At 44.3% G+C, this 20,952-nt stretch overlaps 1 protein-coding gene across 2 annotated transcripts in view; it reads left to right on the forward strand.

The window, feature by feature from the left end:
• Nucleotides 1-5,026, forward strand: part of DENND4C (DENN domain containing 4C) — a 181,820-nt gene extending 176,794 nt beyond the window's left edge. For both annotated transcript variants that reach the window (XM_069766158.1, XM_069766167.1), the window contains exon 33: nt 13-5,026. In XM_069766158.1, coding sequence (XP_069622259.1) covers nt 13-149 — 137 coding nt within the window. In that variant the 3' untranslated portion in view covers nt 150-5,026. The remainder of the gene's footprint in view (nt 1-12) is intronic.
• Nucleotides 5,027-20,952: the final 15,926 nt, after the last annotated feature.

The following is a 20,952-nucleotide window of genomic DNA, read 5'->3' on the forward strand; positions in this document are numbered from 1 at the left end:
TTCTTCATTTAGAGGCCTTTGACAATGAATACAGAATTGCTTATGAGAAACTTCCTTCTGAACTTTTAAAGAAAATGCAGAAGATTGATGTGCCTCCAAGCAAGAATGTTGAATGCTGTCGGAATATCTTTGGGCCATCCTTGATTTGACCAAGACTTTGAGAAGAATTCTTGGGTTATCATTCCATGGATTTAATCCAGCCTTATACATTACACCACTGCAAGTCATAAATAATGTATGCCCCTCAGTCCCAAACTGTTGGATTCTTTAACCCCCATTGATAAGGATGTGTGTGTTTCCTCCACTACTGTTTTTATTCTCTAGTTGCTTTATTATGGACCTAGGTGGAGTTGTGACTTCACTTTTATCTGTGGCACCTTACAGTTTGTTGGTTAATTGCAAAATTACACATTTACCATGCATTTCAAGTGTGGATCATCTCCAAAAGCATTGCAACCAGCTACTTGTAAGCTCTGCTAGGAGTATACACTCTGGCTGCATGTTCTTTTCTTTCTTTAACGTATGTAGTATATGTAGACGAATGATTAGCGATGTGTCGTAAAATGTAATCTGTCTACTACACTGCCAAGTTTGTGTGTTCTCCAGTTTTCAACGTATGAGCTTTTCAGATTGACTTTGTTTAAAACTGTTGCTTTCGATTAGTTGCTTCAGGCAATACTGCTAACCCTCTGATTACTTTGTAGATTTTTAGTGGAACATATTCTTCCTCTCTTTGACAATCTTTCAAAAATTTGATGACAACCACCCTTAAGAACACGACTTTTTCTTTCAGGCAACCCATTCAGAAAATGTTTGAGGGGCATTTTATGTGCTACATCACTGTTTGAAACAGACTTTGTTTTTTTTCTTTCTTTCTTTGAGAACATTGTTGATCTGAAATAATCAATTTATCATGTTTGTCATGATGATTTAATGACTGTCAAGCCTTATTGTCTGTTTTCTAGCAGCAGGTAGCACCCACCAAATTACTGACATGTCCAAACGTTCTAAGCATAAGGTAATATTGTCCAGGACTTTATCAATTCATGACATTTATAAATAAACTGAGAGCAAATGTTAATCCTGGCCATGAAACCTGTAAAACTGTTCCTTTTTTGGCAGTTTAACAATCATTGAAGAAATCCTCTTATTAACTGTTGTGGAGAACACAATATAGTTCACCATTAATTACATTGTAACAGTTGGTAGCAAAAGATTTTTATTTTCCTGTCCAAGGCTCAAATCTTCTCTTTCCTTTTGGTGTTTAACATATTATTGCATATATTTAGTATTTACAAGTGTTAGGAACATTACTCATTCTACCTTAAAAATTGGAGCCGATAACATCTGGGAGTGAATACAAGCCCCCATAGACATAAGGTGGCTATTGTTCGGCTAGCAGCCATCTCTGCCGACTCTCCCATACACTAGCGCTCGTTCAGCCGAGCGCACCTGAGTTTTCTATGAGAAAGTCGCCCCCTGACTTGTTGTCAGCCCCCGACTTATCTCTTGGAGAACAATGTGATTGGCATTCTAAAACTGGACATGCCTGGTTGGCATCTCCTCATACACATTATATTATCAGCCGACCTCGTGGATATCATTCTAGCAGACATTAGTCTAATGTGTATGGGGCTTTCAGTCAGCCTGAAATAAGGTAAAGGAAAAATCTAATTTGTCCTATACATTTTTCCCTCAAAAGTATGAAGTTCTGGAAGCCCTTGTCATCAGGTCTCCTTAAAAGTCTTGGTAACTTGATATCAAGTTTTTAAAAAGCTGTGATTCTGTCATGGATTATAATATAACCTGTGCGGAATCTCATATTTCATACAAGTGCATGGAACGTTTCGTGACTTGCATCCTTTATACCCCCATCACTGCAGTAATTATAAATCCTTGCTGTAATTTTTTTTTTAATATCACCAAGTGACCTTTTGTTATAGAAAATTAGAACATTGTTGCCTTAAATTTGTACATGCTATATGAGCGAATATAGCATTATAAAGCCCATCGCATTGGGTGCCTCTGTCTAATATCCAGCAGTTCATTTTTTACATGCACACGATCTATACATTTAATCCAAGGATTACAGAAAGGAAGAAGATGCGAGCAATCGCAGTCCTGTTGATGGCGCTCAGTGCAATACATCCATGCCATGTACTGCACTTTTGTCGTCATTCACACACTACATACTGTCTAGTCTTTCTTTGGACACTACAGGCAAACATTGTACCCCATGATATTCAGTTAATTAAAAAGTAAACGTATGTTATTAGCTGATAGTACATTGTATATGTTTAACTTAACCATTGATGGACTGGACTGGTCTGGAGGTTAGTTGCATACTAGGAAGCTGTACTTTATGACAGGCTTATGTCTCAGCATTACGTATAATGAAACTTGTTGATTTTCTCTGTACTTTTATTATGGGAAGAATGAATGTAAATTACTCTGGGGGCAGGTCAACTTTTAAGGCTGGGGCTACATACAGATTTATGACAAACCACATCAACAGGAGGTTCAGTTGCAATTTTTTGTATAGTTATTTTGTCCATTACTTATGGGCAAGTAAAATAAGAAAAGCTTATACTCTCCTCCTGCACTGTCGCCATTAGGCTGGGTTCACATTGCGTTAATAGCAGCCCGTTCAACACATACGTGAACGGGCTGCTATTAATGCAAGTGCCGGTATTGGCACCGCGCTAGCGCAGATGGAGCATCTGCTAGCTCTATCTGCGCTAGCAGTGACTGACCCGGAAACGCTGCAGCCTGCGTCTCGGGGTCCGTCACTCAATGACGGCACATCGATAGCGCACGCCCATTGTGGGCGTGCGCTAGCGATGCGTCCGACATTGGAGTTAATGGCAGCGTTAGGGACTACGTTACCACCGCGTAACGTAGTCCGTCTAACGGACGCCATTAACGCAATGTGAACCTAGCCTTACAGCAATGTAGGCACCACGTGTCCTGGCATTCATGTGGCAATCTGCAGTCGCTGATGGAACATGAGACGACCCTTTTACGGCTGGTTTCACATTTGCGTTGGGCAGAGCTATGGAGGGGTGCGTACTTCTTCTGTGAAGCCCCGCCGCACCTCTTCCATTCAGCTCCACCTACATCTGCATGCATCCTATGTACCCATCTTTAACATTGGGTACGCAGGCCATGCGGATGTATCGTTTTGACGCTGCGCCGAACGCAGCATGTTGCATTTGTTGCGGTCGGCGCAGCATCAAAACAACGCATGAGGACGCATTTGCATGGCCTGTGTACCCAATGTTAAAGATAGTCACAGGACGCATGCAGATGTAGGCGGAGCTGAATGGAAGAGGTGCGGCAGTGGGCGGGGCTTCACGGAAGAAGTAAGCAGCCCTCCTCAGCTCTGCCCAACGCAAATGGAAAACCAGCCTAAGTCTGCATGTAGCCCCAATTTAAGACTAGAAATGCATCAACCCCCATTTGGCTTTATTCGCTAGCTGATCTTTGTCGTAATACAATAATACTCCTGGGTTTGTATTGCTTCGAAAATGTTACTATTCTTTAGGTGAAATATTTATAGATCTTTAATTTCATCATTGACATTTTCATTCAAAATTTTGCTGACATGACTTCTAATAGGCTGCAGTATATATTATATATTTAAATTTATGAATCAAATATTGTAAACCAACACTGAATTAATACCCTAATTTTATTGTCAATCATATCTGCTTGCTTCATTACTATGTATCTTTATATTAATCCTGCAGTAGTAATATTTTGCACAGGACACAAAGTAATATTAATGTTCAACATCTGTCAGCAGCATTTCAACTCCAAAACTATTTACTTGTGTATGTAGGTCATTCAGATACACGTCTAGCAATACCATTACATGGCCAGTCTGTTCTTCCATTCGTGAGAAATCTGCAAATGAGTAAATTGGAGATTTGAAGCCTGTGTCACTCCAGCTCTATTCCATGCCTAGCACTGACTCCTCTTGCTTGACTGGCAGGCTCTAAACTGTGTGACTTCAGGCAATGGAGCTCAGTCAAGAAAGAGGGGTTAGCGCTGGGCGGGGAATAGAGCTGTAGGGAAGGGGGCTTCAGATCTACCATAGTCCTTCAGCGCAATTTGCATATGAATTTAAATGCTGCTTTCTCCTTAGTGGAAGAGTAGACTGGCCACTTAAAGGTATTGCCGGACTTGTCTGTAAAAGAGCTACATGCTCATATAAATAGTTTGGGGGGGTTGAAATCCTGCTGACAGATTCCCTTTAATGTCACTTTTTCAAAGGCATTAACAAAACAAAAGGCTAAATGTGATTGATTGCAATTGTACTGATCTTTTTCCAAATATTATTTTTTAATGTTGCCGTCCAAAGATTTGTAATTATTTTACTTTGTAAAAAAAACAAAAATCTGAGAAGAATCAGACTATCATAGAATCACAAATACTGTGCTATTCACCAGTGTTGAGTGCCTACTGTCTAGTTAGCTGTTAAATGTTCAGATTTGCTGTATACTATTGTGAAAAAACGAGTGCCTTGTGACCCCCACCATGGAGTCCTTCCTTTCCACCAGTGCCTGACATGTTCAGCTTTGAGCCTTATAAAATCAGACTGTTCCTCACTATTACCTCCTAAAATGCACAAAAGGGATATTGAATTATTTCTATATAGTATCTAGTTTTGTCTCGCCAGCTCCTTTTGAGGGGGGATAATTCAGGACTTTACAAATATATATGGAATCATATGTAGATCTCATGGAAGCAAATGCTTTTTTTGTGTTGGGAATTAAAACATTAACAATATTAGTAAATGCAATTTTACAGTTTTTAAAGCATGTAAATAATGTACCCACGTGATATACCTTGGACTAGGTACATGCAATGTGTTTTGCACTGCATGAATAAATGTATCCTTTTTTCTGATTTTAGATTGAGAAATATGTTTGTTTTTGTACATTGCAAAGAGAAACTGTTCTGTATTTTGAAGTTTAAAACTTGGCATCAGAATTTTGTATAGAATTAAACTATGTAGAATCGAGACTATTGTGTTCATTTGAAAAATATAAATACGGTAAGTGCTAAGTCATGTGTGCCTGGTCATAAATGCTGATCAGCACCTCATTTTGTCCCATCCACAAAGAAATAGAGGTAATTTATATATTACTAATACAATACAGTGGATTGCAAAACTATTCACCCCCCTTGGATTTTTATCCATTTTGTTACATTACAACCTGTGCTTAAATATTTTTGTAATCTGATTTGTGTGTCATGCAACAGTCGAAGTTAGTGAATTGAGAAAAATATAAGCACAAATTAAATTTATGGGATCAAATAACTGAAAAATCACATGTGCATATGTATTAATCCCTTTTGCAATGAAACCCCTAAAATTTCTGGGGCAAGCAATTACCTTCATAAGTCACATGCTTAGTGACAGGAAGTCCATCGGTGTGCAATCTAAGTGTCACATGGTCTGTCAGTATATGCACACCTTTTCTGAAAGGCCACAGAGGATGCAACACCAATAAGCAAAAGGCACCACTAACCAAACGCCACCATGAAGACCAAGGAGATCTTCAAACAAGTCAGGGACAAAGCTGTTGAGTAGTTGGTTTATTAAAAAATATCCCAATCTCTGATGATCCCCCGGAGCTCCATCAAATCCATTATCAAATGGAAAGAACATGGTACCACAACAAAGCTGCCAAGACAGGGCTGTCCACCAAAATTCTCAGCCCGGGCAAGGAGGGCATTAATCAGAGAGGCAGTACAAAGACCAAAGGTAACTGAAGGTGCTGCAGAGTTTCCAAGCAGAGACTGGAGTATCTGTCCATACGACCAAAATAAGCCGTACACTCAATAGAGGTGGCGTTTATCGAAGACTGGGCAGGAAAATAGCATTTAATTACACAAATTCTAAAGCTCATTTTGAGTTTCCCAAAAGACGTGGGAGACTCACCAAATGTATGGAGGAAGGTGCTGGGACGGCAGTTCACCTTCCAGTAAGACAATCCAGAGGCGTAGCTAAGGGTTCATCTCGGGGGATGCGAAACATGTGAGTGGGCCCCTAACAAGCATATCATTAGTGCAACTTGTGCGGCAGCACATGAGCCCAAGAGATGAGGGGGCCCATTTTTACCTCTAAAGAAGGTGCAATTTTGCAGTTTTAGGAGCTCTTGGGCTCCAAATGGCCCATATATTGTTCTTGCACCTGGGCCCTTTTCTGTCTGTGGCCCCTAACCAGGTAACCATGATTATAACTACGGTGGGTATAGGGGAACCTCAGGAGACGACCGCACTGTTATTGAAAATAGGTCTCTATACAAAGACCAGAACTGATATTACCGCCATATGGTGACATGGTAGATATCAGTCCTGCAGGACATATAGAGATTACAGTACAGTTACAGATAGTGACTTAGGCTACGTTCACATTAGCGTTGCGCGCCGGTGCAACGGCGACGCAACGCACGACGCACCAAAAACGCACGCAAAAACGCTGCGTTTTGCGACGCGTGCGTCGTTTTTTGACGAAAATCGGACGCACGAAAAATGCAACTTGTTGCATTTTCTTGCGTCCGACGCTAGCGTCGAAAACGACGCACGTGTCGGAAAATGCAACAAAAAAAACGCACGCGTCCCCCATGTTAAACATAGGGGCGCGTCGCCGCTGCATCGCCGACGCAACAGCGACGCACATTAGCGGAACGCTAATGTGAACGTAGCCTTACAGGTGACATTCTTTCTGGTGGAGTTGTTCACTTTTCCCGTCTTTTCCATCTGGCCCAGACCGACATGTCGACTTCTCCATCCAGGCCTCAGCTGCAGAGATTACAACAAAGACACATCTGACTTTTCACATTTCCATCTCTGTTCACATCTATCCCCAACCTGCACAAACTCCTCATCCTGCTAATATCCCAATACTGAGCTGCTGTCGCCATATGTGTCCCTATTTCTGCATCTACTCTGTGGTACAATAACGGCTCCTCTTAGAGCCCCACATAGTAATGCCACCACTGTGCCCTCACATAGTAATAATGCCGCTTCTGTGATCTCTAGATGGTAAAATTGCCCCCTAGAAAATATTCATTTCCTGTGCATGTGCGCTTCACATTTTGTCCCTAATAGTAATAATACATACAATAATAATTATGCACTGTATGATGGGCCCACAGCTCCCCTACATATAGTACGATGCCTCCAAAAGTTCCACTATACATAGAATTATGTCCCTACTGCTGTCCCAAAACAGTAGAATGACTCCCACAGTAGTCATCACACTTTGATGCCCCCACAGTAGCTTAGACAATGTGTATTGGTCCTCAAAGTAACCCCCCAAACTGTATAATGTCCCTAAGGGTACCGTCACACTATACGATTTACCTACGATCACGACCAGCGATATGACCTGGCCGTGATCGTAGGTAAATCGTAGTGTGGTCGCTGGGGAGCTGTCACACAGACAGCTCTCCAGCGACCAACGATGCCGAGGTACCCGGGTAACCAGGGTAAACATCGGGTTACTAAGCGCAGGACCGCGCTTAGTAAGCCGATGTTTACCCTGGTTACCAGCGTAAAAAAAAAACAAACAGCACATACTTACATTCTGGTGTCTGTCAGGTCCCTTGCCGTCTGCTTCCCGCACTGTGACTGCCGGCCGTAAAGTGAAAGTGAAAGCACGTCACCGCTGTGCTCTGCTTTCACTTTACGGCCGGCAGTCACTGAGTGCGGGAAGCAGACGGCAAGGGACCTGACGGACACCAGAATGTAAGTATGTGCTGTTTGTTTTTTTTTAGTTTTACGCTTGTAACCAGGGTAAACATCGGGTTACTAAGCGCGGCCCTGCGCTTAGTAACCCGATGTTTACCCTGGTTACAAGCGAACGCATCGCTAGATCGCATCGCTAGATCGGTGTCACACACACCGATCTATCGATGCCAGCGGGAGATCCAGCGACAAAAGAAAGTTCTAAACGATCTGCTACGACGTACGATTCTCAGCAGGATCCCTGATCGCTGCTGCGTGTCAAACACAGCGATATCGTAACGATATCGCTGGAACGTCACGAATCGTACCGTCGTAGCGATCGAAATGGCAGTGTGTGACGGTACCCTAACACTTCATAATAGCTGCCGTCCCCACACACTGACGGTCATGCACAGTAGTCCACACTTTATAATAGCCCTCCCATTGCTCCCACACTTTATGATGGCCCCCCACAGTGATCCCCATACTGTATATGGGCTCTCAAATTGTATGATGGCCCCCAAACTGTATAGTGACCCTCGATAACTTGCATTCTGACATTCTGTGCATGCATTGGTGACTCAGCCAGTGCATCACACTGATGTTCTGTGGACCGCAGGCTTAAAGTGACCTGTGGTCTACAAAACAGAGAGCAGTAGTGCAGGGAGGTCTTTTCTCTTTGCTCTACTGCAGAGCCTTAGGCTATGTGCACACGTATTCTGGTCCACTGCTGATTTTTCCGCAGCGGATTTGATAAATCCGCTGTGCAAAACCACTGCGGATTTACCGCAGTTATTCTGCGGTTTTCACTGTAGTTTTCCATAGGGGCAGCTGTAAAACCGCTGTGGAATCCGCAGAAAGAAGTGACATGCTGCGGAATGTAAACCGCTTCGTTTCCGCGTGTTTTTTTCCACAGCATGTGCACAGCGGTTTTTGTTTCCCATAGGTTTACATTGAACTGTAAACTCATGGGAAACTGCTGCGGACCTGCAGCATTTTCCGCAGCGTGTGCACATACCCTTAAAAGGAACCTGTCCTGTGAAAAAAAAAAAATGCTATTAACCAGCAGATATGAGGTTAATCTACAGCTTAATAGCGTTTTGACACTCTGCGGTGCCCACACTGAGAGCTCCATTGCCGGGAGAAAATTAACTTTATTCTTCCCAGCAACCTTGCTCTTCCAGTCAGGGACGGCGCCGGCTCGTTTTCAGTCACCACTCTGTGTATATAGAACAGCGGCTGTAACTGATGCCCCAGGACTGACTGCCGGCTCAGCACCGTCTGCCAACCAGCAGCTACGCTACAAATAATAATGCTTCTTAAGTGCCTACTTAAAGGGAACCTGTCAGCAGATTTTGCCACTGCCTTTCAAGGCTTATCTACAGTACTCTATAATGCTGTAGATAAGTCCCCAATCCGAACTGCAAGTGAAGAAAAATAAGTTATATTATACTCACCAAGGGGGGGTGGTCTGATGGGTGTCGCAGGTCCGACGCCTCCCATCTTCTTGTGACTCTGCCTCCTGCTTCTTCATCACTCCCCAGGATCGGTGCTCCTGCGCAAGCGTACTTCTCTGCCATGTTGAGGGCAGAGTAAAGTACAGCAGTGCGCAGGCCCTAGGAAAGGTCAGAGACCCTGCGCACTGCAGTACTTTACTCTGACCTCAAAACGGCAGACAAAGTACGCATGTGCCGGAGCCGAAGAGTGAAGACAAGAAGAGGACTACATTGTAAGAAGATGGAAGTCCCCGGACCAGACCGCAGCGGAATCTTTTAGGATGCATCGGGGGCTTATCTACAGCATTCTAGAATGCTGTAGATAAGCCCCTGATGCTGGTGGGCTTAGCTCATCGTCGATTTTGGGGGTGACAGGTATGCCTGCGCAGGAGCGCGATGCTGGGGAGCCATGAAGAAGCAGGAGGACCGCATTGCATCAAGATGGGAGGTGCCAGACCTGGACCTGCGACACCTATCAGACCGGACCTTTCCCCGGGTGAGTATAATAAAACTTATTTTTCTTCACTTGCAGGTTGGCCTGGGGGCTTATCTACAGCATTATAGAATGCTGTAGATAAGCCCTGAAAGGCAGTGGCCGCATCTTATAGCGGTAAAATTTGCTGACAGGTTCCCTTTAACCCCTTTCTGCCAATGGACGTACTATTCCGTCCATGTGGGGTGGGCCCTACTTCCCAAGGACGGAATAGTACGTCCAGCGCGATCTGCTGCGCTCACGGGGGGAGCGCGGCCGGGTGTCAGCTGCCTATCGCAGCTGACATCCGGCACTATGTGCCAGGAGCGGTCACGGACCGCCCCCGGCACATTAACCCCCGACACAGCGCGATCAAACATGATTGCGGTGTGCTGGCGGTGCAGGGAAGCATTGCGCCGGGGGGCTCCCTGCGGGCTTCCCTGAGCCTTCCGCAGCAAAGCGATGTGATCATGTTGCTGCGAGGGTCTTCCTACCTCCCTCCCTGCTCCAGGCCTGGATCCAAGATGGCCGCGGCATCCGGGTCCTGCCGGGAGGGAGGTGGCTTCACAGAGCCTGCTCAGAGCAGGCACTGTGAAGCCTGCACTGCTCTCAGACAGATCGGTGATCTGACAGAGTGCTGTGCAAACTGTCAGATCACCGATCTGTGATGTTCCCCCCTTGGACAAAGTAAAAAAGTTTTTTTTTAAATTTCCACACGTGTAAAAAAAAATTCCTAAATAATGAAAAAAAAAAAAAAAAATATATATATATATATATATATATATATATATATATATATATATATTATTCCCATAAATTAATTTCTTTATCTAAATAAAAAAAACAAACAAAAGTACACATATTTAGTATCGCCGCGTCCGTAACGACCCAACCTATAAAACTGTGCCACTAGTTAACCCCTTCAGTAAACACCGTAAGAAAAAAAAAACGAAGCAAAAAACAATGCTTTATTATCATACCGCCGAACAAAAGGTGGAATAACACGCGATCAAAAAGACAGATATAAATAACCATGGTACCGCTGAAAGCGTCATCTTCCGCAAAAAACAAGCCGCCATACAGCATCATCAGCAAAAAAATTAAAAAGTTATAGTCCTCAGAATAAAGCGATGCCAAAATAATTATTTTTTCTATAAAATAGTTTTTATTGTATAAAAGCGCCAAAACATAAAAAAATGATATAAATGAGGTATCGCTGTAATCGTACTCACCCGAAGAATAAAACTGATTTATCAATTTTACCAAACGCGGAACGGTATAAACGCCTCCCCCAAAAGAAATTCATGAATAGCTCGTTTTTGGTCATTCTGCCTCACAAAAATCGGAATAAAAAGTGATCAAAAATTGTCACGTGCCCGAAAATGATACCAATAAAAACGTCAACTCGTCCCGCAAAAAACAAGACCTCACATGACTCTGTGGACCAAAATATGGAAAAATTATAGCTCTCAAAATGTGGTAACGCAAAAAATATTTTTTGCAATAAAAAGCGTCTTTTAGTGTGAGACGGCTGCCAATCATAAAAATACGCTAAAAAATCCGCTATAAAAGTAAATCAAACCCCCCTTCATCACCCCTTAGTTAGGGAAAAATTAAAAAATTTAAAAAATGTATTTATTTCCATTTTCCCATTAGGGCTAGGACTAGGGTTGGGGCTAGGGTTAAGGCTACAGTTAGGGTTGGAGCTAAAGTTAGGGTTAGGGCTAAAGTTACGGTTAAGGTTTAGATTACATTTACGGTTGGGAATAGGGTTGGGATTAGGGTTAGGGGTGTGTCTGGGTTAGAGGTGTGGTTAGGGTTACCGTTGGGATTAGGGTTAGGGGTGTGTTTGGATTAGGGTTTCAGTTATAATTGGGGGGTTTCCACTGTTTAGGCACATCAGGGGCTCTCCAAACGCGACATGGTGTCTGATCTCAATTCAAGCCAATTCTGCGTTGAAAAAGTAAAACAGTGCTCCTTCCCTTCCGAGTTCTCCCGTGTGCCCAAACAGGGGTTTACCCCAACATATGGGTTATCAACGTACTCAGGATAAATTGGACAACAACTTTTGGGGTCCAATTTCTCCTGTTACCCTTGGGAAAATACAAAACTGGGGGCTAAAAAATATTTTTTGTGGGAAAAAAAGGATTTTTTATTTTCACGGCTCTGCATTATAAACTGTAGTGAAACACTTGGGGGTTCAAAGTTCTCACAACACATCTAGATAAATTCCTTGTGGGGTCTAGTTTCCAATATGGGGTCACTTGTGGGGGGTTTCTACTGTTTAGGAACATTAGGGGCTCTGCAAACGCAATGTGACGCCTGCAGACCATTCCATCTAAGTCTGCATTCCAAATGGCGCTCCTTCCCTTCCGAGCCCTCCCATGCGCCCAAACAGTGGTTCCCCCCCACATATGTGGTATCAGCCTACTCAGGACAAATTGAACAACAACTTTCGGGGTCCAATTTCTCCTGTTACCCTCGGAAAAATACAAAACTAGGGGCTAAAAAATAATTTTTGGGGGAAAATTTTTTTATTTTCATGGCTCTGCGTTATAAACTGTAGTGAAACACTTGGGGGTTCAAAGTTCTCACAACACATCTAGATAAGTTCCTTGGGGGGTCTAGTTTCCAATATGGGTTCACTTGTGGGGGGTTTCTACTGTTTAGGTACATATGGGGCTCTGCAAACGCAATGTGACGCCTCCAAACCAATCTATCTAAGTCTGCATTCCAAATGATGCTCCTTCCCTTCCGAGCTCTGCCATGCGCTCAAACGGTGGTTCCCCCCCACATATCGGGTATCAGCGTACTCAGGACAAATTGGACAACAATATTTAGGGTCCAATTTCTCCTGTTACCCTTGAAAAAAATACAAAACTGGGGGCTAAAAAATTATTTTTGTGGAAAAAAAAATATTTTTTATTTACGCGGCTCTGCGTTATAAACTGTAGTGAAACACTTGGGGGTTCAAAGCTCTCACATCACATCTAGTTGAATTCCTTAGGGGGTCTACTTTCCAAAATGGTGTCACTTGTGCGGGGTTTCTACTGTTTAGGTACATTAGGGGCTCTGCAAACGCAATGTGACGCCTGCAGACCATTCCATCTAAGTCTGCATTCCAAATGGCGCTCCTTCCCTTCCGAGCCCTCCCATGTGCCCAAACGGTGGTTCCCCCCCACATATGGTGTATCAGCGCACTCAGGACAAATTGTACAACAACTTTTGGGGTCCAATTTCTCCTTTTACCCTTGGGAAAATACAAAACTGGGGGCTAAAAAATAATTTTTGTGGGAAAAAATTTTTGTTTTATTTTTACGGCTCTGCATTATAAACTTCTGTGAAGCCCTTGGTGGGTCAAAGTGCTCACCACACATCTAGATAAGTTCCTTAGTGGGTCTACTTTCCAAAATGGTGTCACTTGTGGGGGGTTTCAATGTTTAGGCACATCAGTGGCTCTCCAATTTCTTCTCTTACCCTAGGGAAAATAAAAAATTGGGGGCGAAAAGATAATTTTTGTGAAAAAACGATTTTTTATTTTTACGGTTCTGCATTATAAACTTCTGTGAAGCACATCAGTGGCTCTCCAAACGCAACATGGCGTCCCATCTCAATTCCAGTCAATTTTGCATTGAAAAGTCAAATGGCGCTCCTTCGCTTCCGAGCTCTGTCATGCGCCTAAACAGTGGTTTACCCCCACATGTTGGGTATCGGCGTACTCAGGACAAATTGTACAACAACCTTTGTGGTCCATTTTCTCCTGTTACCCTTGGTAAAATAAAACAAATTGGAGCTGAAGTAATTTTTTTGTGAAAAAAAGTTAAATGTTCATTTTTATTTAAACATTCCAAAAATTCCTGTGAAACACCTGAAGGGTTAATAAACTTCTTGAATGTGGTTTTGAGCACCTTGAGGGGTGCAGTTTTTAGAATGGTGTCACACTTGGGTATTTTCTATCATATAGACCCCTCAAAATGACTTCAAATAAGATGTGGTCCCTAAAAAAAAAAATGGTGTTGTAAAAATGAGAAGTTGCTGGTAAACTTTTAACCCTTATAACTCACTAACAAAAAAAAGTTTGGTTCCAAAATTGTGCTGATGTAAAGTAGACATGTGGGAAATGTTACTTATTAAGTATTTTGTGTGATACATCTGTGTGATTTAATTGCATAAAAATTAAAAGTTGGAAAATTGCGAAATTTTCAACATTTTTGCCAAATTTCCATTTTTTTTCACAATTAAACGCAGGTAATATCAAAGAAATTTTACCACTATCATGAAGTCACGATATGTCACGAGAAAACAATGTCAGAATCACCAGGATCCGTTGAAGTGTTCCAGAGTTATAACCTCATAAAGGGACAGTGGTCAGAATTGTAAAAATTGGCCCGGTCCATAACGTGCAACCCACCCTTGGGGTAAAGGGGTTAATATTTAACAATGAGTCCCCCTATGTACAGTAATAATGGCTCCAGCATCGCTGATGTGAGCAGGGGGACGTGTGACAATTCTCTTCTATTGAGAGAAGCCAAACTTATCTAGGCGACACATGCAAATAGCAAACATGGTCACATGACTGCCTGATCGCTCGACCACCTGATCACACCAGTAGTATTGGGGTCTCAACGGCAGGTGCACCCCATCATGACTTGGCAGCCTGTAGTTTGAGTGACTGCAGACATTTATCCCAATCCTTTAATAACTTAATAATGTCATAATAAGCAATATATTGTTATAACATAGAATGCAGCCCATGGTTACTGAATTGTTATACTTGACAGTATAACACTAGTCCCATTTTTCAGGAACAATATTGGACTGATTTTTTTTCAACAGTAATGTGATTTCAGTCTTAGAATTGTTACAATAGGGGTGGGGAACCTCAGGCTAGTGATATCCTTTTCTCCAACCCCAAGCAGATTCCCAGTAACTGCAATGTTCAGGCCGCCAGCCCTTAATGGCTCCTTAGGCTGCTTTCACACTGCATTCAGACATTCGTTCGTTGGCCCCTTCAGGGCTTATGTCCAAATCCCCTGCAAAATGCAACGACAGTGCAAAACATGTGCTCTGTTGTGCACCATTTTTGAGTGGGTGCACCTACTGGACACTGACACCCAGACATAGTAGACTAAGTCTGGATGTAGTCTCCAGTAGGAGTACACACCCGAAAATGATGCACGACAGAGTATATGTTCGTCCAGTTGGTGCATACACTCGAATCCCATTTTGTGGATGGGGGTTCGGACTTGAGCCCCGATGGGGCAAATGAATGCATGCCTGAATGCAGTGTGAAGGCACATTTACATTTGAGCATGCAGTGCATCCTGATGCTGGCCAGTGCCAGGAGGTACTATGTGGGCAGAGTCCATGCACCCTGTGCTCCTATCTCTATATACAGAAGTGTCTGTGTCTCCTATATGATGTATAAACAGAAGTTTCTCTGTCTCCTATGTGATGTATATACAGAATGTCTGTCTCCTATGTGATGTATACTGCACATCTCACTGCTTGAGTTCTATAACCGTAACATGAGCAGTGATGAATTTCGCATAGTGAAGAGACCTGCAGTGTGATCTGTGTTTAGAGCAGCTTCCTGTGTGTTCTTTACAAAATGTATTTTAAACAACTTTTTACAATGCTCCCAATGTATTTATTGCTTGATCTACTGCTAATACAAGTTATGATCAGCTTTATTGCAAAAAGTATTCTTAGGCTATGTTCACACGACTGTATTTTGGGTCCAAATGCTGTTCATTAAAAAAATAAACAAACCCAACCTCACATGGACAACACTAGGAGCAATGTTATGCAGTTGAGCTACTCAGTTTACAGTTTGAAAATGTCTGAAAAAGATCTTAGCACACAACGGTCTCTTCTATATTTCGGATGTTGAAGTCTATGCATGTGCAGAAAAAAAAAACTGGATCCCATATGAATCATCCGCGTCGCATCCGATTTTTACGAATACATTTCCATTGCGAACACAGGACTCTGAATTTGTTTTTGTAAATTTTATTCACTTCTGATGAATAAAAATGGATGCCATATGGATGACAATAGAGATGGAAAATTAGTCTATTTTTCTGGATGAAAATCGTGATTTTTTTTATACTCATGTAAATTAACTGCATTTTATAAAGCTCTAAAATTAACGATGCAGACATAACCCCTTTACGACCTTAGATGCAAAATTGCCCCAACATATCCATATGTCCAAGGTCAATAAGTACCAGGAGACCTGGACGTATGGATATGTCCATGCGATTTTGCACGCACAGAAGCTGTACTTACATGATCACCGATGGGTGTCAGCTGATTCGGACAGCTGATACCCGGCTCTCCATGCCAGGAGTGGTGCCCGCACCGCTCCCGACACTTTAACCCCCAGCATTAACGAGCAGGCAGAGGGAAGAAAGCCCCTCCGACCTTTGCTCGGAGACTCTACAACGTCATCGCGAGGTCCCAATCTTTGCGATGGTGACCTGATGCCAGGTCACTAGGCACTAGCAAGTCAGTTTATGCGCAGCGCATGATCTAACTAACTTGTGTCTGCAGGGATGACAGGCTATAAGATATAGCAATGCTCCAACATTGCTATACTTTATAACTATGATCAGACTGCAGAAAGTGAAAGAACCATAGTGGGATTAAGTAAAAAAAAAAAAAATTAAAAATTAATACAAGTTGTAAATATATATTTTTTTAAATAAAAAATATACCCATAAATATTATTATGCAAAAAAAGCAATAAAAGTACACATTTTTTGTTGCCTCGTTCGGAACGACCCGACTTATAAAACTGTCCCACTAGTTAAAGCAAACCTGTCACCGGGTTTGGCCGATATAAGATACGGCTACCGCCTTTCAGGGCTTATATACAGCATTCTATAATGCTGTAGATAAGCCCCAATTCGACCTGAAAGATAAGAAAAATAATTTTTATTATACTCACCTGGGGGTGGTCAGGTCCGATGGGTGTCGCAGGTCCGGCGCTTCCCATCTTTCTATGATCACCACCCTCCTGCTTGCTTCATGGCTCCCCGGCATCGCACTCCTGTGCAGGCGTACTTATCTGCGCTGTTGAGGGCAGAGGAAAGTACTGCAGTGCGCAGGTGCTCGGAGAGTTCAGAGAGAGGCCCAGCGCCTGCGCACTGCAATACTTTACGCTGCCCTCAACAGGACAGATAAGTACTACTGCACAGGAGCACGATGCCGGGGAGCCATGAACCAAGCAGGAGGGCGGCGATCATAAGAAGATGGGAGGCACCGTACCTGCGACACCCATCGGACCAGACCGCCCCCCGGGTGAGTATAATAAAAGTAATTTTTCTTCTCTTGCAGGTCTGAGAGGGGCTTATCTACAGCATTATAGAATGCAGAGAAGTCCTGAAAGGCCGTATCTTATATCGACCAAACCTGGTGACAGGTTTGCTTTAACCCCTTACTGAACTCAGTAAAAAAAAAAAAAAAAAACACAACTATGCTTTATCATCATCTTGCCGAACAAAAAGACTAATGTAAATAAGAATGGTGTAGCTGAAGATGTCAGCTTGTCCAGCACGAAACAAGCCGCCATACAGCTCCATCAGCCAAAAAAATGATAGTTATAGCTCTCAGAATAAAGAGATGCAAAAATAATTTTTCAATAAAATAGATTTTATTGCATTAAAGCGCCAAAACATTAAAAAAAACAATATAAATGGAGTATTGCTATAACCCTAGGTTGGAGGGTATCGGAGTCCACACCTCAACTCAGAGGGTACTGGAAGCCACACCCCAATTCGGAGGGTACTCGGAGGCCACACCACAATTCGGAGGGTAGCAGAGGCAACACCCAAATTCGTAGAGTACCGGAGGCCATAGCCCAAATTGGAGGGTATCAGAGGTCACACCCAAAATCTTAGGGTGCCAGAGGCCACACCCCAACTCTGAGGATATCCGGAGGCCACACCCCAAATCGGAGGGTGCCCGGAGGCCAGACCCTAACTCGGAGGGTACCAGAGGTCACACACACCAACTCAAAGGCAACCGGATTCCACACCCCAATTTGGAGGGTACTGGAGGCCACACCCCAACCTCGGAGGGTATCAGAGGTCACACCTCAGCTCAGAGGGTATTGGAGGCCACACCCCAACTCTGAGGGTATTGGAGGCCACACCCCAACTCGGAGGGTATCGGAGGCCACAACCCAATTCGGAGGGTATCGGAGGCCACACCCCAATTCGGAGGGTAACGGAAGGCTACACCCCAACTTGGAAGGTACAGGAGGCCACAACCCAACTCAGAGGGTACCCGAAGGCCATACCTTAACTCCGAGGGTGCCTGGAAGGTATCAGATGCAACACCCCAACTCGGAGGGTACTGGAGGCCACACCCCAAATAGGAGGGTATCGGAGGCCACACCCCAACTCGGAGGGTATCGGAGGCCACACCCCATCTTGGAAGGTATTGGAGGACACACCCCAACTCGGAGGGTACCGAAGGCCACACCCCAACTCAGAGGGTACCCAGAGGCCACACCCCAACTCGGAGGATATCGGAGGCCACATCCCAGCTCGATGGAAAACTCAGGACACATCCTAATTCTGAGGGTACTCTTAGGCCACACTCCAATTCGGAGGGTACTGGAGGCCACTCTCCAATTCGGAGGGTACCGGAGGAAACACCCCAATTCGGAGAGAACCGGATACCACACCCCAACTCAGAGGGTATCGGAGGCCACACCCAAACTCAGAGAGTACCCGGGTGGAGGCCACAACCCAACTTGGAGGGTATCGGAGGTAACACACCAACTCGGAGGGTACCCGGAGGCCACTCCCCAAGAGGCCACACCCCAACATGGCTGGGTACCGGAGGCCACACCTCAATTCAGAGGGTATCGGAGGCCATACCACAAATAGGTGGGTACCGGAGGCCACACCCCCAACTCAGAGGGTATCTGGAGGCCAAACCGCAACTTGTGGGGTGCCCAGAGGTCACACCCCAACTTGGAGGGTGCATAGAGGCCACACCCCAACTCGGATGGTGCCTGGAAGGCACTGGAGGCTACACTCAAAGGATATCGGAGGCCACACCCCAATTTGGAGAGTATCGGAAGTGACATCCCAGCTCAAAGGGTACCGTAGGTCACACCCCAACTCGAAGGGTACCAGAGGCCACACCCCAACTCGGAGGTATCGGAGGCCACACCCCAGCTCAGAGTGTACCGCTGCCAAACCACAACTCGGAAGATACCGTAGGCCAGGGGTGTCAAACTGCATTCCTCGAGGGCTGCAAACAGGTCATGTTTTCAGGATTTCCTTGTACTGCACAGGTGATAATTTAATCACCAACTCATTATTTGTGTTAAATCAGGGGGTACCAGAAGCCACACTCCAAATCAGGGGGTACCAGAGGCAACTCCCCAACTCTGAGGGTATCGGAGGCCACACCCCTACTTGGAGGGTATCAGAGGCCACACCCCAACTCAGAGGGTACCTGGGGCCACACCCCAACTCTGAAGGTACTCTGTGGCCACACCCCAACTTGGAGGGTACCGGAGGCAACACCCCAACTCGGAGGGTACCAGAGGCCACACCCCAACTGGGAGGGTACCAGAGGCTACACCACAACTCGGAGGGTAAAAGAGGCAACACCCCAACTCGGAGGGCACCATAGGCCACACCCCAACTCAGGGTACTCGTAGGCCACACCTCAATTCGGAGGGTACTGGAGGCCACACCACAATTCAGAGGGTATCGTAGGCCACACCCCATGTCAGTGGGTACCTGGAGGCCACACCCCAAGTCATAAGATACCTGGAAGGTACCAGAAGCCACACCACAATTCGCAGGGTATCGGAGGCCACACCCCAAGTCTGAGGGTACCTGGAGGCCACACCCCAACTCGTAAGGTGCCTGGAAGGTATCGGAGACCACACCACAATTTGGAGGGTATCGGAGGCCACTGTCAGGAATCCCACTGCGTTGCCACCAATATGTCATGGATCACACCAGTTATGTCAGGGATCCTACAAATCTGTCATGGCTCACAGGGAAAATATCTTTATCATCCCCACCACTCACACCAATTTGTCATGAACCGCGGTTGTTTGGTTGCCCCTGGTTCCTTCTGAAGGGGATTTCCCTATATCCCACTTCCTAGTTACGGTTTGGAATTTGCAGCTCTCTGGTGCCCCCTTTACCCTCAGGTCAGTCAGGGTACTGCACCTAGGGAAATTCTTCGCCAGAAAGGCTGTCTGCTATGTACTAGCTATTGGGCACGCTGCAGCAAGGGAGATATAACTACTCCAACTCAGGCGGGAACAATAATTATCAACGCCGTCGGTCGCTAACAAGCCTCCCAATTGCACAGGACAAATTCTGCTGCCACCAGCTCCGATTTCGTAATTATTATCGAGTCTGGAGCCAATTTAGATTAGTAGCGTAATTCACTTCAGAGGACGCGACCGTACGTTATAGAGCAAAGAGAGACAAGCTAGTAATTTTATATTTTACTCCATAAATGGTAGGCAGTGTTTTACAGAGGTAAAAAAAGATATTATAAAGGAGACAAATAGCGTATGTACAATGCAATTACAAATAAAATGGGATTAAAGTTGAAAAAAAGTAACATAGCGTTCAGATCATTTCATCTCCTGGTTGCCCATGTGCTCAGGAGACACATCAAGATTCATATCACATCTGTATAGCAGCTGGTCCCTGGACAAAAGACGTGTGAAGACTGCTCGCTTCACTACTTATTTCCAAAACCCAGGCACTCCCCCTGTGGTGACATCACTTAGAGGCTGAAACCTCCCCTTTTCTTAGAGGTAAGGAGAAATACCATTTTTATGCATGTATCGCTGTATGAACTTCATAAAAGAATTAAACGATAATCAGAATGTGCCCCACATCATGGGGATTCTTTTAAGTGTAAACACAGCAATTACCTGAACTGCATACGGAGAAATCCATGCTGTGCATTCGTTGCGCTTAGCTGCTAGCAGTTTCGGTGAGTTATAGATCCGTCATGGGACATCCGGAATATATAATTCTTATATCTCTAGACCGGATTGGTGCCAATATATATTTCCCTTTAATAGAACAAAGAGAACCATGCAGTTTGGACGTGGCTATACCAGTTTTGGCTGGTATTAGGCTGTGCGCACATTGCACACTGTCATGATTTTACAATCACATGAAAAGTTTGCAGTCATTCTTAGTTCTTGAAAACCATTTCTAAGGGGCAAAAGCTTTCACTATT

Source organism: Ranitomeya imitator, chromosome 1 (genome assembly GCF_032444005.1).
Source record: "Ranitomeya imitator isolate aRanImi1 chromosome 1, aRanImi1.pri, whole genome shotgun sequence".
Classification (NCBI taxonomy): Eukaryota; Metazoa; Chordata; class Amphibia; order Anura; family Dendrobatidae; genus Ranitomeya; species Ranitomeya imitator.